We start from the raw sequence: 10,610 nt of genomic DNA, 5'->3' as shown, positions 1-10,610 counted from the left end.
ATCCAAATCCAGGCGTCACACACAAACTACAGTATATGGCCCCCTACTGGTCACTCACTTCTCTCTATTCCATGCAGCATAGGATGATCAAGTGGTGGCTGGAAACCCTCGGCCTTCACTGCCTGACCCTTGGGTCTACATCAGCAGGTGGATGGAGGATTTCATGATTTGTTTATCTCTGAGGGCTGATGCAGTTGGAGTGCAGGTGATGGAAGTGAGGGGGAGAGAGAGAGAGAGACAGAGAGAGACAGAGACAGAGACAGAGACAGAGACAGATCGGCTCTTTCAGACAGCCAGTGAGGGAGCTCAGGACCTGAGAGTGGCCACCAACCATTTCTAACTCTTGGCTCAGTCCTGGAGGACCCTACTTGGTCAGGTCTTACCTGGACCCTTTTATCTCCAGCTGCCCCATTTGCCAGAAGTTGTAAATTCTCAGAGTTGGTGAGACTCCTAATTTGAGAGAGCACCCCAGGGACCCTGACACATTCCTTGATTCTTCCATGCCAACCCTTGCTTTCACCCCACCTTTCCTAGCAATCCTCCTCCATGTGCATAAAACCATTTCATAGTTTCATGGTTTTATAACCTGCTTTATGAGAGCGATTTCACTTCTCTTCATTTCATAAGCAAGTAGTTGTGTTTATACAAATAAGAAAAGCAGTGCTTCTGTACTTTCAGGGAGAAAATCTTATCCCTCATCTTGCTTTCATGCTGCCAAATTAGGAGCCAGGCTTCAGATATGGTCATATATCTTTGGACAGGCATCACCCCAGTCTCTAGGTCATCTTCATCCTAGTTTCTGGTTGAACCAGATGTTTGTGGGTAGCTCAGCAGGACCGTAATAGGGGATGAGGAATGGGGTGGGCTGGAGGTCTGTGCAGAAGACACACTGACTTACTTCTTCACCTCTGACTAAGATGTAGCAGCCAGCCACCCCCCATCGGTATTTCAGACCAAGTATGCTCCCACACACTACTGGATCCCTTATTTTCCCCCAACCAGCTACCTGCTTCCCAAGCCCGTAGGACAAGTCACTGCCTGTCCTTAGTGACTATCACAGCACGTGAGAAATCAAGTCAAGGTTACGGAGCACTTGCCTCCCACTCTCCAAGTATGCAGGGTCTCACTGAAAGCTGCTAGGAGCTGTGGTGGTGGTTTCTGGCGGAAGTGCATACAAGTTAACTTTCTAATCCGTCAAAAAGTGTCCTCCAGTTATATTTGCTGTGTTTGAGCTCTGGGAGGATCTGGCTCTCCCCACTCAAATCATCTGACCTGTTCCATTTTATTTATTTATTTATTTATTTATTTATTTTTGGTTTTTTTCCGGTACCAGGAACCAAACTCAGGACCTTGCGCTTGCCAGGCAGGCGCTTTGCCGCTGAGCTAAATCCCCAGCCCCTTGGCCTGTTCCATTTTAGAAGCGGACTATTTTTCTCTTCTAGGTCAAGGACACCTAGGGTGGAGGAATGGAGAGTTGTTATCCGGAAGAGAACTTGGCTCCAGATCAGGAGTAGAAGAGTCCTTGGAGGGTCCGTTTTAGTCTTTAGCTCAGATCCAAGAATAGAAATTTAGATATTTAGAATATTTTAATGCAAAGGATTAAGTAAATATATAAAAACAATTCACAAATATATTCTTCCTTTAAAAATTCAACCACTATAAATAAAGCTAACAACATTCCCCGGGAGCCCCTCCTCCTCCCTGCCTTAACCGCAAATCTTACTATTTTCAGTCTGGTCCGTACCTTTCCAGAGCTGTCTGTCTTCACAGGGCCTTAGAAGCACAGAGTTATGTGCTGAACATGTGCAATTGTTTTTTAAATGTAACTTCCACTGCTCCGTACCTCTTTCTGTACAACTTGCCCTTTTTTCTCAATGATTTGCCTGGGTAACTTTCCATTTCAGTATCTTTTCCAATCTACTTAACTTACCGTGGGTTGTTTCATTTCTCTCTTACCACTGACAGGTTTTTTCCAGCTCATTATGTTAAGCATTTATAAACAATGCATCCATAAACATCCTCAATCTTGTTTCTTTGGTGGAATATCTAAGAGCTGAATGGCTGAGTCATAGAGCATTAAAAAAAAAACTAAACACTGCCAATTTTCTCTCCACAATGGCTGTAACAGTTTAACCATACAGAAATGATTAGGAATCTGGCATATTTGCAGGGCTAGATGCTTTCCCAAGTTGTCATTCTTCTTGGCCTGTTGTCCCTTTTGGGCCAGAGAGGGGAAGTGCAAGTGTATCACACAGCCATGGAAAGGGAGTCATTTCCCCAGTTGGGGCTACAGGGCCCCCTCTGCTTTCTCTGCAGACCAGTTGCTGCCCCCACCAGCTCTACTCAGTACTGCAGAATGGATGCTGCTTGGATGCTTGCTCCTAGCGGCCATCGCATCCTTTGTGTCACCTTTATGAAGCAAGGAACACAGGCCCTGCCATTATCTGCTCAGCGTGGAGAGCAATGCATAAGGAAAAGAGGCGCTGGGAGTGAATTGCTGAGGACTGGCTCATTTCAGCAGTTGCTTTTCTACAATGAGTCATATGCATTGCATTTTTTGCAAGAGGCTTACAATTATCACTGTGCTACTTCTTAGTAGGTAAGACACCCACATGATTTAAAAATATCAAATTATATAAAAAGTATATGAAGAAAAATGTTGGTTCTACCCTGTCCTAATATGTTTACCAGCCTCCCACAATGACTTTATTCATTTCTTGTGTATCAGTTAGTTTTGAAGATCAAATATAAGCACAATGGGCTATGTTGCTTTCCTCCCTACCCTTTGTTATGTGAAAGTTAGCACATCTTAAACACTGTCTGTGTCTTGTTCATTTTTTAGTTACCAGCATGTCTTGGAGAGAATTCCATATCACTACAGAGCTCATTCTCATTCTTTTTAATAGTTGCATAGTATTCCATGTCTCACCATCATTTATTATTTTTTTTCTGGTACCAGGGATCGAACTCACGACCTTGCGCTTGCCAGGCAGGCGCTGTGCTGCTGAGCTAAATCCCCAGCCCCTCTCGTCATCATTTAACCAGTTGATAGATAAGTAGATTATTTGCAAGTTTTGCTATTACTGACGTTGTGCAATGAATAATTTTGACCATATGTAATTTCACATGGGTTACGTTTATCTGTAGGATAAATTCCCAGAAGTGAACTTGTTGGGCCAAAAGGGAAGTGTATTTGTGATTTTCACAGTTATTATCCATATTTTCTATAGAGAAGTCATACTAATTTATGTTCCCATGTGTAATGTTTAACAGTGGAATTTTTCTGCATAGTTTCACTAAGAGGGTGTGTTAAGTTTTTTGATTTTTGTCAGTCAGAGAAGAGAACACAGTCACCTCAGAGTGCTTCCTCTTTGACTTTCCTGGTATGAGAGTAGTGTTGAGCATTGTTCATAAAGTCCAGGACCCAACAGTAGTTCTTTTTCTGTGAACAGAAGGTCAATGTTCTTTGTCTACTGTTTTGTTGGATTCTTGCTACTATTTTTCTAATGTTTTGAGGAAGTTCTTGATATGCTCAGCATATTACCCATTTATATGGGTTTGGAGTTACAAATGCTTTCCCCACCACCCCGGTTTGTTTTGTGTTTTGATGTTGCCTTTGCCTTCTACAGTCCTGAGTTTACTTTTTGCATCGTTCATTTTCATACCTCCATGCCTACATTCACACTGGTCCCTTTACCTGGGGTGCCCTTTCTTTATTTTTCTATCTGGGGAACTTCCACTTGTTCCAGTAGGCCTGACTCATGCTGCTCTACTTTTTAAAAATGAAAAAAAAATTTTTTCAGATAATTTTCTTGAATGGTGAATGTTTGTAGTACATAATGCTGATTGTCTTCATGGGACAAGGAGTTGGTATTTGTACATATACATTTCAATTTCTTTTCTCATTGCTTTTCCCTCACCTCCTTTCTCCCTCCTTCTCTTGATCCCCTCCTTTATCTTTTGAGAAAATCTATTTCCCTACTTCCTATTATCTCTCTTTTATTTTGCTGTTTATTTATACTTTGGATTTCTCACATAAGAGAAACCATGTGATCTTTAAGTTTGCATGTCTATTACACTTAACATTGTGGTCTCAGGGTGCACCTATTTTTCGACAAATGATGCACGTTCATCCTTCTTTACAGCAGACCAGTACTGCATTGTGTGTATGCTGCTCTCCTTGACTTTTGCTCTCTCCTACAAGAGCTTGTGACTCCTTTGCTGGCTACTCCTTTCGTACTTTTTCTTGCCTCTGTTTGTCACATCACTTTCTACATAGGAGGCATACCAATTCATTTTCCCATGTGTAATGTTTAACAGTGGGATTTTCCCCCACAGTTTCACCAAGAGGGTGTGTTAAATTTTTTGATTTTTGTCAATCAGATAAGAGAACACGGTCACCTCAAAGTGGTTCCTCTTTGACGTTCTTGATATGAGTAATGTTGAGGATTGTTCTGGCAGTGAAGGATCCAACAGTAGTTTTTTTTTGCTTGTACACATCTTTCCTTCCTATCTAACTTGGAACTCCTTACATTTCTTGTCTGTGTTTTCCTAGCCCTTAGTACATTAGCATTTACTTAATGGGCATCTGTGGAATAAATGGACAGACAAGTCACTGGCAGATATTACCAGCAGCTCCCTCTATCAGCTTCAGCTGATCCTAGTTTTTCAGATGAATCTTGTGCATGGAACTTCCTTTTGTCAAAAAACAGAAATGAAGAGGATGAGTGAAAGAACTGCTTTTGTACCAAGGCGTGTGTTAGGTTCTGTCCAGCACTCAGCAATGAGTAGGGGCTGCTAGGCCTCCCCGACAAGAACTCTTATGGTCTCATTTATCTTTACTTTTCTGTGTCAAATCCAAGAAAAGTCCAGAGGCAAAGCATTCTTTGTTTTGAAGTGAAATTTATTTCAGAACTATCAAGACAGTGTGATCACACTTCTTCATTCATCAGTATTTTCACCTGCACAATCCAAACTTATCTATTTTCAGTTTTAAATGAAAACTTGATGCAGACAGTGTCCCAGTCCAAATTACATTCGCGCCATAAATATTAAAGACTAGGCTCTTTCCCAGGCACTGCTGCCACTTGTCCCCCTTGAATTAAATTAAATAGATCAACCAATCAATAAATAAATAAATAGAAAAGTGGTTGCTCAACAGGAGCTGGGAGAGAAAGAGAGAGGGAGTCTTTGAGCAGAATGTGCTAGCGTTTCCACCAGGCTGGCTTGGAGAAAGCAGGAGAGGAGAGAGGGGAAGGAGAGAGAGCTGTTGCCCCAGGTGGTAGCAAGAGGACTCCTTAGCATGCACTTAGGGAAGACAGCTGGGTGTCGGTGGGTAACGGTCAAGTCCAGCCTGCAGCTGTGCTCAAATCCTCTTATTTCAGCCCTGAGGGTCAAAGGTGCATGCACCAGATGTGGACCCACTGGGTGTGAGGTGCTCTTTAGGAAGACACGAATTCCATGCTGAAGTCAATTATGTCCTGGCCGCTGTTATTTCCCAGGAAGACAGGCATGTGTTCTGCTTGCGAGGTGCTGATGTACCAGTTGGGGAACTGGGCAGACTCAAACTCCACTGTGCTTTTGCTGGTTATCTTGTTGAAGACAAATCGCTTTTCCATCTTCTTCTTTGGGTACTGTTTGCCATCTACACTCTGCAACAAAATAGAAATGAAAATTTTTGTGAGGGAGGAGACAAAGATTCTAGCAGAGATAATGTTGGGGCTAGCTAGAGGAATTGGGTGGGCAGGCTGTGGGACCGGGGACGGCCTCCTGCGTTGTCTTTGGGAGCCCACATAGTCACTGAAGAGCCCTTTGTCTTTTCTAAATCTGAGGACCAATACTGGGGAACATTGTGTAGGTGCAAATTAAAAGAAAAGAAGTAAAACTTAGGCTAAAGCTTCTAGGAGTACCTAGTTTTCAGGTACATTTGCTGTAGTTTTTCTCTGGTCCTGGCTAGAATGACATCAATATGCCAATGACGTTTCTGCAAGGAAAGCTGCAAGTGGTGGTGGGGGGATTTTGGAAGTGCAGCAGAGATTAATGAGAGGTTCCTTTAATTGATTGGTTTCTTAAATTGTCATCACTCAAATAAGAGAAATCCTAAAGGTCTGATCCTTGTAGCTTTAACACTGCACAATTTATTGGGGTGAGAACAATGGTAGAACATGATAGCAGTGGCAAAATGATTTAATTTCCCTGAGTAGGAGTGAAATTTGCATGTGCTTAAAAATTATGTTAAATCCATTTTACATTTATGCAAAATTGTTAAGCAGACTTGCTCTCAGACTTTCCGGGGGAAGGAAGTGATGGCTGAGGACGTTTCAGAGGAGGCTGAGGGCCTCCACCGTGCTATTTGCTTACCTCCAGCTGCAGGATAGGTTTATCATCTTTCATCACACAGGACAGGTATAGATTCTTTCCCTTGAGGCCCAAGGCAACAGGGATTTTGTCATCGCTTCTTTCTCCTTGCACAAAGCTCATGGAGAACACCACTGGAGAAAGGAGAGGGACCTTGTGGTCAGGGGAACAGTGTTGCCAGGTGGGTCCACCACTGGCCTCCACGATAGAACTCAGATCATTTTACTTTATTATTTATTTATTTACTTATTTTTGGCACCAGGAATTAAACTCAGGACTTTGTGCCTGCCAGGCAGGCACTTGTGCCACTGAGCTATATCCTCAGCCCCTGAGAACTCAGACAATTTTAGCATCTTCCATGGGAAACCACAACACTTTGGTTTCACAGATAGGATAAATGACTTCTCATAGATAATAGCTGGGTCAGTTGGTGGATAATGTAGAAGGCCAGGCAGGAGTTAGAAGCTGTGTTTCCAAAAGAAATAAGGCACCAGAGTTGTTTCAGGAACATGGCAGCAAGTGGGGGAAGGGCTGGGAGAGGAGTAGCGTGGCTGGGGAAAATGGATCCAAAGAAGAAACTCTTATTTTGAGCTTCCATAGTCATAGTGCTCTCAGGTGGGGGCCTGGGTTCATGCTCACTGCTTAGCTCTAAAGAAGTAGTATTATCCTTGCCTGGCTAGGAGCAGGAAGATTTGACCTAAAGGATGCTGCCCACAAGACTGGCAGCCTTAGGGCAGAACATGTTGCTGCTGTCAGCAGCTCCCTTACTCAGTCACGTGGCACGATGCCAGCGTGATCCCTCTAGGAAGCGGTTGTCTCGGCACATTTGAAACATGTGCCAGTTATGGCAGACAGATATATTTCCTGATGGTTAGTAAATTTCCCCACAAGGAACCATGTGGTATTGGGTAGGAAGGGGGTTAGGGTTAGGAGTGGGGATGAACCCCATTATCTTTTCACTATTCTCATTTCAGGCTCAACCACAGGAAAAAGGAACCCACAGGCAGTTATAGCATGTCCATCAAATGACCCCAGACTGTCCCTGTGTGACTTGGAGGACAATGGTCCTGGGAGAGTTTGAGCAGTCTAATTCTCCCAGTCAAACCTTTTGCTAACCAGTGAACATACCAAAACATTCAAATTAATATAATGGACCAAAACATGATATATTCCTATGCTCTTATTTACGTTTCTTTTCACTTCTATTAATAATTTGCTTTCATGGTTACTTTGTGAAAAACATACAGAATTAGCAACCTGTCTGGGAAGCCAGGCAGGGAAGCCAAAATGCCTGCAGCTTACCTTGTCTGTTCAGATTCTCTCCATTGAGATGAAGAGCTTTCAGTTCACAGGGGTCGGAAAACACCAAGTGTTTATGTTGTACATCCTGGAGTTTGCAGTTCCGTGATGCAACCGGGGCATCACACTCAAACTTATCATTCCACGTGTTGCAGATGATGGGTTCTGCAATTTGGAAAGCACATATTGTGAGGTCAGAAAATTGGAAGGGCAAGCCTTATGCTCTGCCGGGAGAACTGGGTTTCTTGGAGGACATCGAAGCATGCATGGTCAAAGTGGAACTTAAACATTAGTGGGGAGGAAGTTGGGAGTCGGGTGGTCGAGAACGCTGGACCTGACACTGTAAAACCTGGGTTCAAGCTTCACCACTATTATCACTCACTGTGGGCTTGTAATAGACGTACTTACTGTATAACACTAGCCTGACAGGGAGGTTGTGAGATTTGCAGGCTGTACCGTAAGGGATACAGTCTGAAAATGAGCGAATTGCACTTGTAAGGAGTTATCAAGGTTCTCTTTAAGAATTGTTTTAGTGAAAGAGATGGTTAATTTTTTTTGGGGGGGGCGGTTCTTTGTTTTCTTAATCACTAGGCTTTCTACTTTTAAAGGGCTTTAACTTGGGGAGGGGAGGTGGCCATTAGTGACGCACCGAGAAACACCTGGGTGAAGATCTACCATCTACTCTGAGCCCTCATTCAGTACCTTCTTCAAAGATGAAGGGGAAGAAGGTCCTCAGGTCGTCATCCTGGAAGGTCCATGTGCAAGGAACCAGTTCCTTCCTCAGCTTCTCCACGGCCACGATGAGCGATACCACTTGCCTGAAACTCTTGTTGAAGTGCTGGTGGGAGATTTGCAGCTCGATCCCCTCATCAAGAGAGCAGAGGTCCAGGTCTTGGAAGCAATACTGTAGAGAAACCAAGGCAGTGAGCATGGTAGGGTGACCAGGCCAGCGAGATGCTACATGGACATCAGAAAGTAGAAAGGGCTCTTAGCCATAATGGGGGGAAAGCCCCACAGTCTCACCTTCATGTTTTTGGGGCCGTCGACCTCAAAGAACAGTTCATTTTCATCGCTGTAATAAAAACAGACACGGCTCAATGATATCTCCTACACAGGGTTATCTTCCCTTCTATACACACAAGTCTTCACTACTAGGAAAACTGCAAACAGCATTCTGGCAATTCGCATGATGATATACAAGGAATAATCTAGAAGGCAGGTTTTAGAGGGCAGATTCTGGGCCAGCCAAGAAGCATCCCAAGTGCTACCCAATGGACCCTGAGACCTAAACCCTAGACCCACAGAATCTGCTAAAATCTGAACTCTTCCTTTCACCCAAGTCAAATTTTGCAAAGGGGTCCCTTGGATCATCCTCTTCCCTTGCCATCTGCAGGCAGCCCCACGGGAGCAACATTTGGGTGGTCTCTAGATGCCAGGGTGAGACTTCAAGTAGGAAGTGAGTTATTAAACCAGGTTAACTTGCACACCGCTTGCCCCTGAAAGAGGCAGTGTGGAACAAATCTGACCTCTAAGTACAGATAATCCTTCACTCTTGAAAGGGGAGCCCTGGGCACACTACTAGTGTCAGTCTCCCCACAGACCTGTGGTAAGCTGTCACTTCACTGCTGATTTCAGGAACTGCTGCCATAACTGCCTCAGAGACCTGTGAAAAAGAAGAGAAAGTGAGTGACCACTTGCACTGCCACTGCCCCTGGCGGCTGCTTTCATTTGTGTTTCCCTCAGCATCTAGTACATGAAATGATCTGAGAAGGAGTCAGTGTAGGAAAGAGCCATCCTGTGGGCCTAGACGACAGCCTTTGTGCAACCAAATCCACACAAGGAAAATATTGCTAGGAGACTTGGAGCCAAGGCTTAGGTATTGATCTCTCAGATGTCAGCTGCTAGATAAGCAATATTCACTCTCAGAGTATTTTACAAGTAATAGCATGGCAGGAGAACTGACAGTTTTGCAAAAAGCCCAGTCCTCAAGCAGAGAGGGAAGGAGAGGGGTACGGGTGGGAGTAGGAAAGAGATCTTCAGCACCAAGTTGTAAGTAAGAGTTAAAAGTCATACTTGAGCAATGAAGACCCGCTGGAGAGACGTTCAGATCAGCCTGCTGTGCCTTGCACCTGGAAGGAATTTGTGAGCTTCCAGCTTCTCCTTTACTCTTTTATGCCCCTCAAAAGCGGAAGTGAAAAGCTGAGAAATTTTCCCACTGGTTAACTGATGTCACAACCAAGTCATAGGCCCGGAGTGGAGGAAGGGGATTGGCGGTAAATTCTGGGGGAAGGGGCTAATTCACTGAAACAACTCCCTAGTCCCTGGAAGAGCAAGGGGGTAGCAAACTGACACATTTTGCAAATGTGTCATTATGCAAATAGGCACCGCTTTTCTTGAGGCTACGGGGCAGATGATGTCAATATTAAGATACTGGATTTTCCTGGGTTGAAAAAGTGTTAATGTGGAATTTCTGCAACAAGTGGGGAACACACAGATGGACATGCACAAACATGTCCTTGTGCTTAAGTTTAGGAAACTTTCCACTTGAAGGTAGAAAAATGGGTGTAATGAAGTGACAGAAACCCTCTGGTTTTGAATTGAGAGTGCTGATCTCTGACAATGGGGGCGCGGTCACCTGCAGGAGCCTCTGGAGAGACACTTGGCCTTCCTTGAGTGGAGCAGGGTACACACTGCACGTAGGATGCACACTCCTGGCACGGCTGGGAGAATCCTACACTGAAGCTCATGCAACCTTGTGAGGCCAGGTGCCAGGACTTCAGACAATCTAATATTGAAACCACATCGGCACTGCATGACCAGTGCCATGAGGGTGAATGAAATCTTACTGTGAAAATGTGGTAGAGTCAAGGCTTCATGATCACAATCACTTTTTAAAAGGTATTGGAGGTGCTCTGCATCTGAAATAATTTTTTAGTGACTTCTTGGTTCTGTAA

General features: G+C 44.1%; 1 protein-coding gene across 1 annotated transcript; it reads right to left on the bottom strand.

The window, feature by feature from the left end:
* Window positions 1–4,882: 4,882 nt before the first annotated feature.
* On the bottom strand, window positions 4,883–9,835 carry Il1b (interleukin 1, beta). Its single transcript, XM_005400595.2, has 7 exons — window positions 9,730–9,835; window positions 9,258–9,319; window positions 8,680–8,728; window positions 8,359–8,560; window positions 7,660–7,821; window positions 6,361–6,491; window positions 4,883–5,651 (listed from the first exon to the last, which is right to left on the bottom strand). Exons 2-7 carry the CDS (start codon window positions 9,302–9,304, stop codon window positions 5,442–5,444), a joined length of 801 nt encoding a protein of 266 aa, XP_005400652.1. The 5' UTR covers window positions 9,305–9,319; window positions 9,730–9,835; the 3' UTR covers window positions 4,883–5,441.
* Between the last annotated feature and the right edge of the window lie 775 nt (window positions 9,836–10,610).

The sequence above is a fragment of the Chinchilla lanigera genome, unplaced genomic scaffold (genome assembly GCF_000276665.1).
Source record: "Chinchilla lanigera isolate Chin_1 unplaced genomic scaffold, ChiLan1.0 scaffold00069, whole genome shotgun sequence".
In the NCBI taxonomy this organism is placed as follows: Eukaryota; Metazoa; Chordata; class Mammalia; order Rodentia; family Chinchillidae; genus Chinchilla; species Chinchilla lanigera.
The sequence above is the reverse complement of the archived record's forward strand: the minus strand, read 5'-3'. Positions and strand labels throughout refer to the sequence as shown.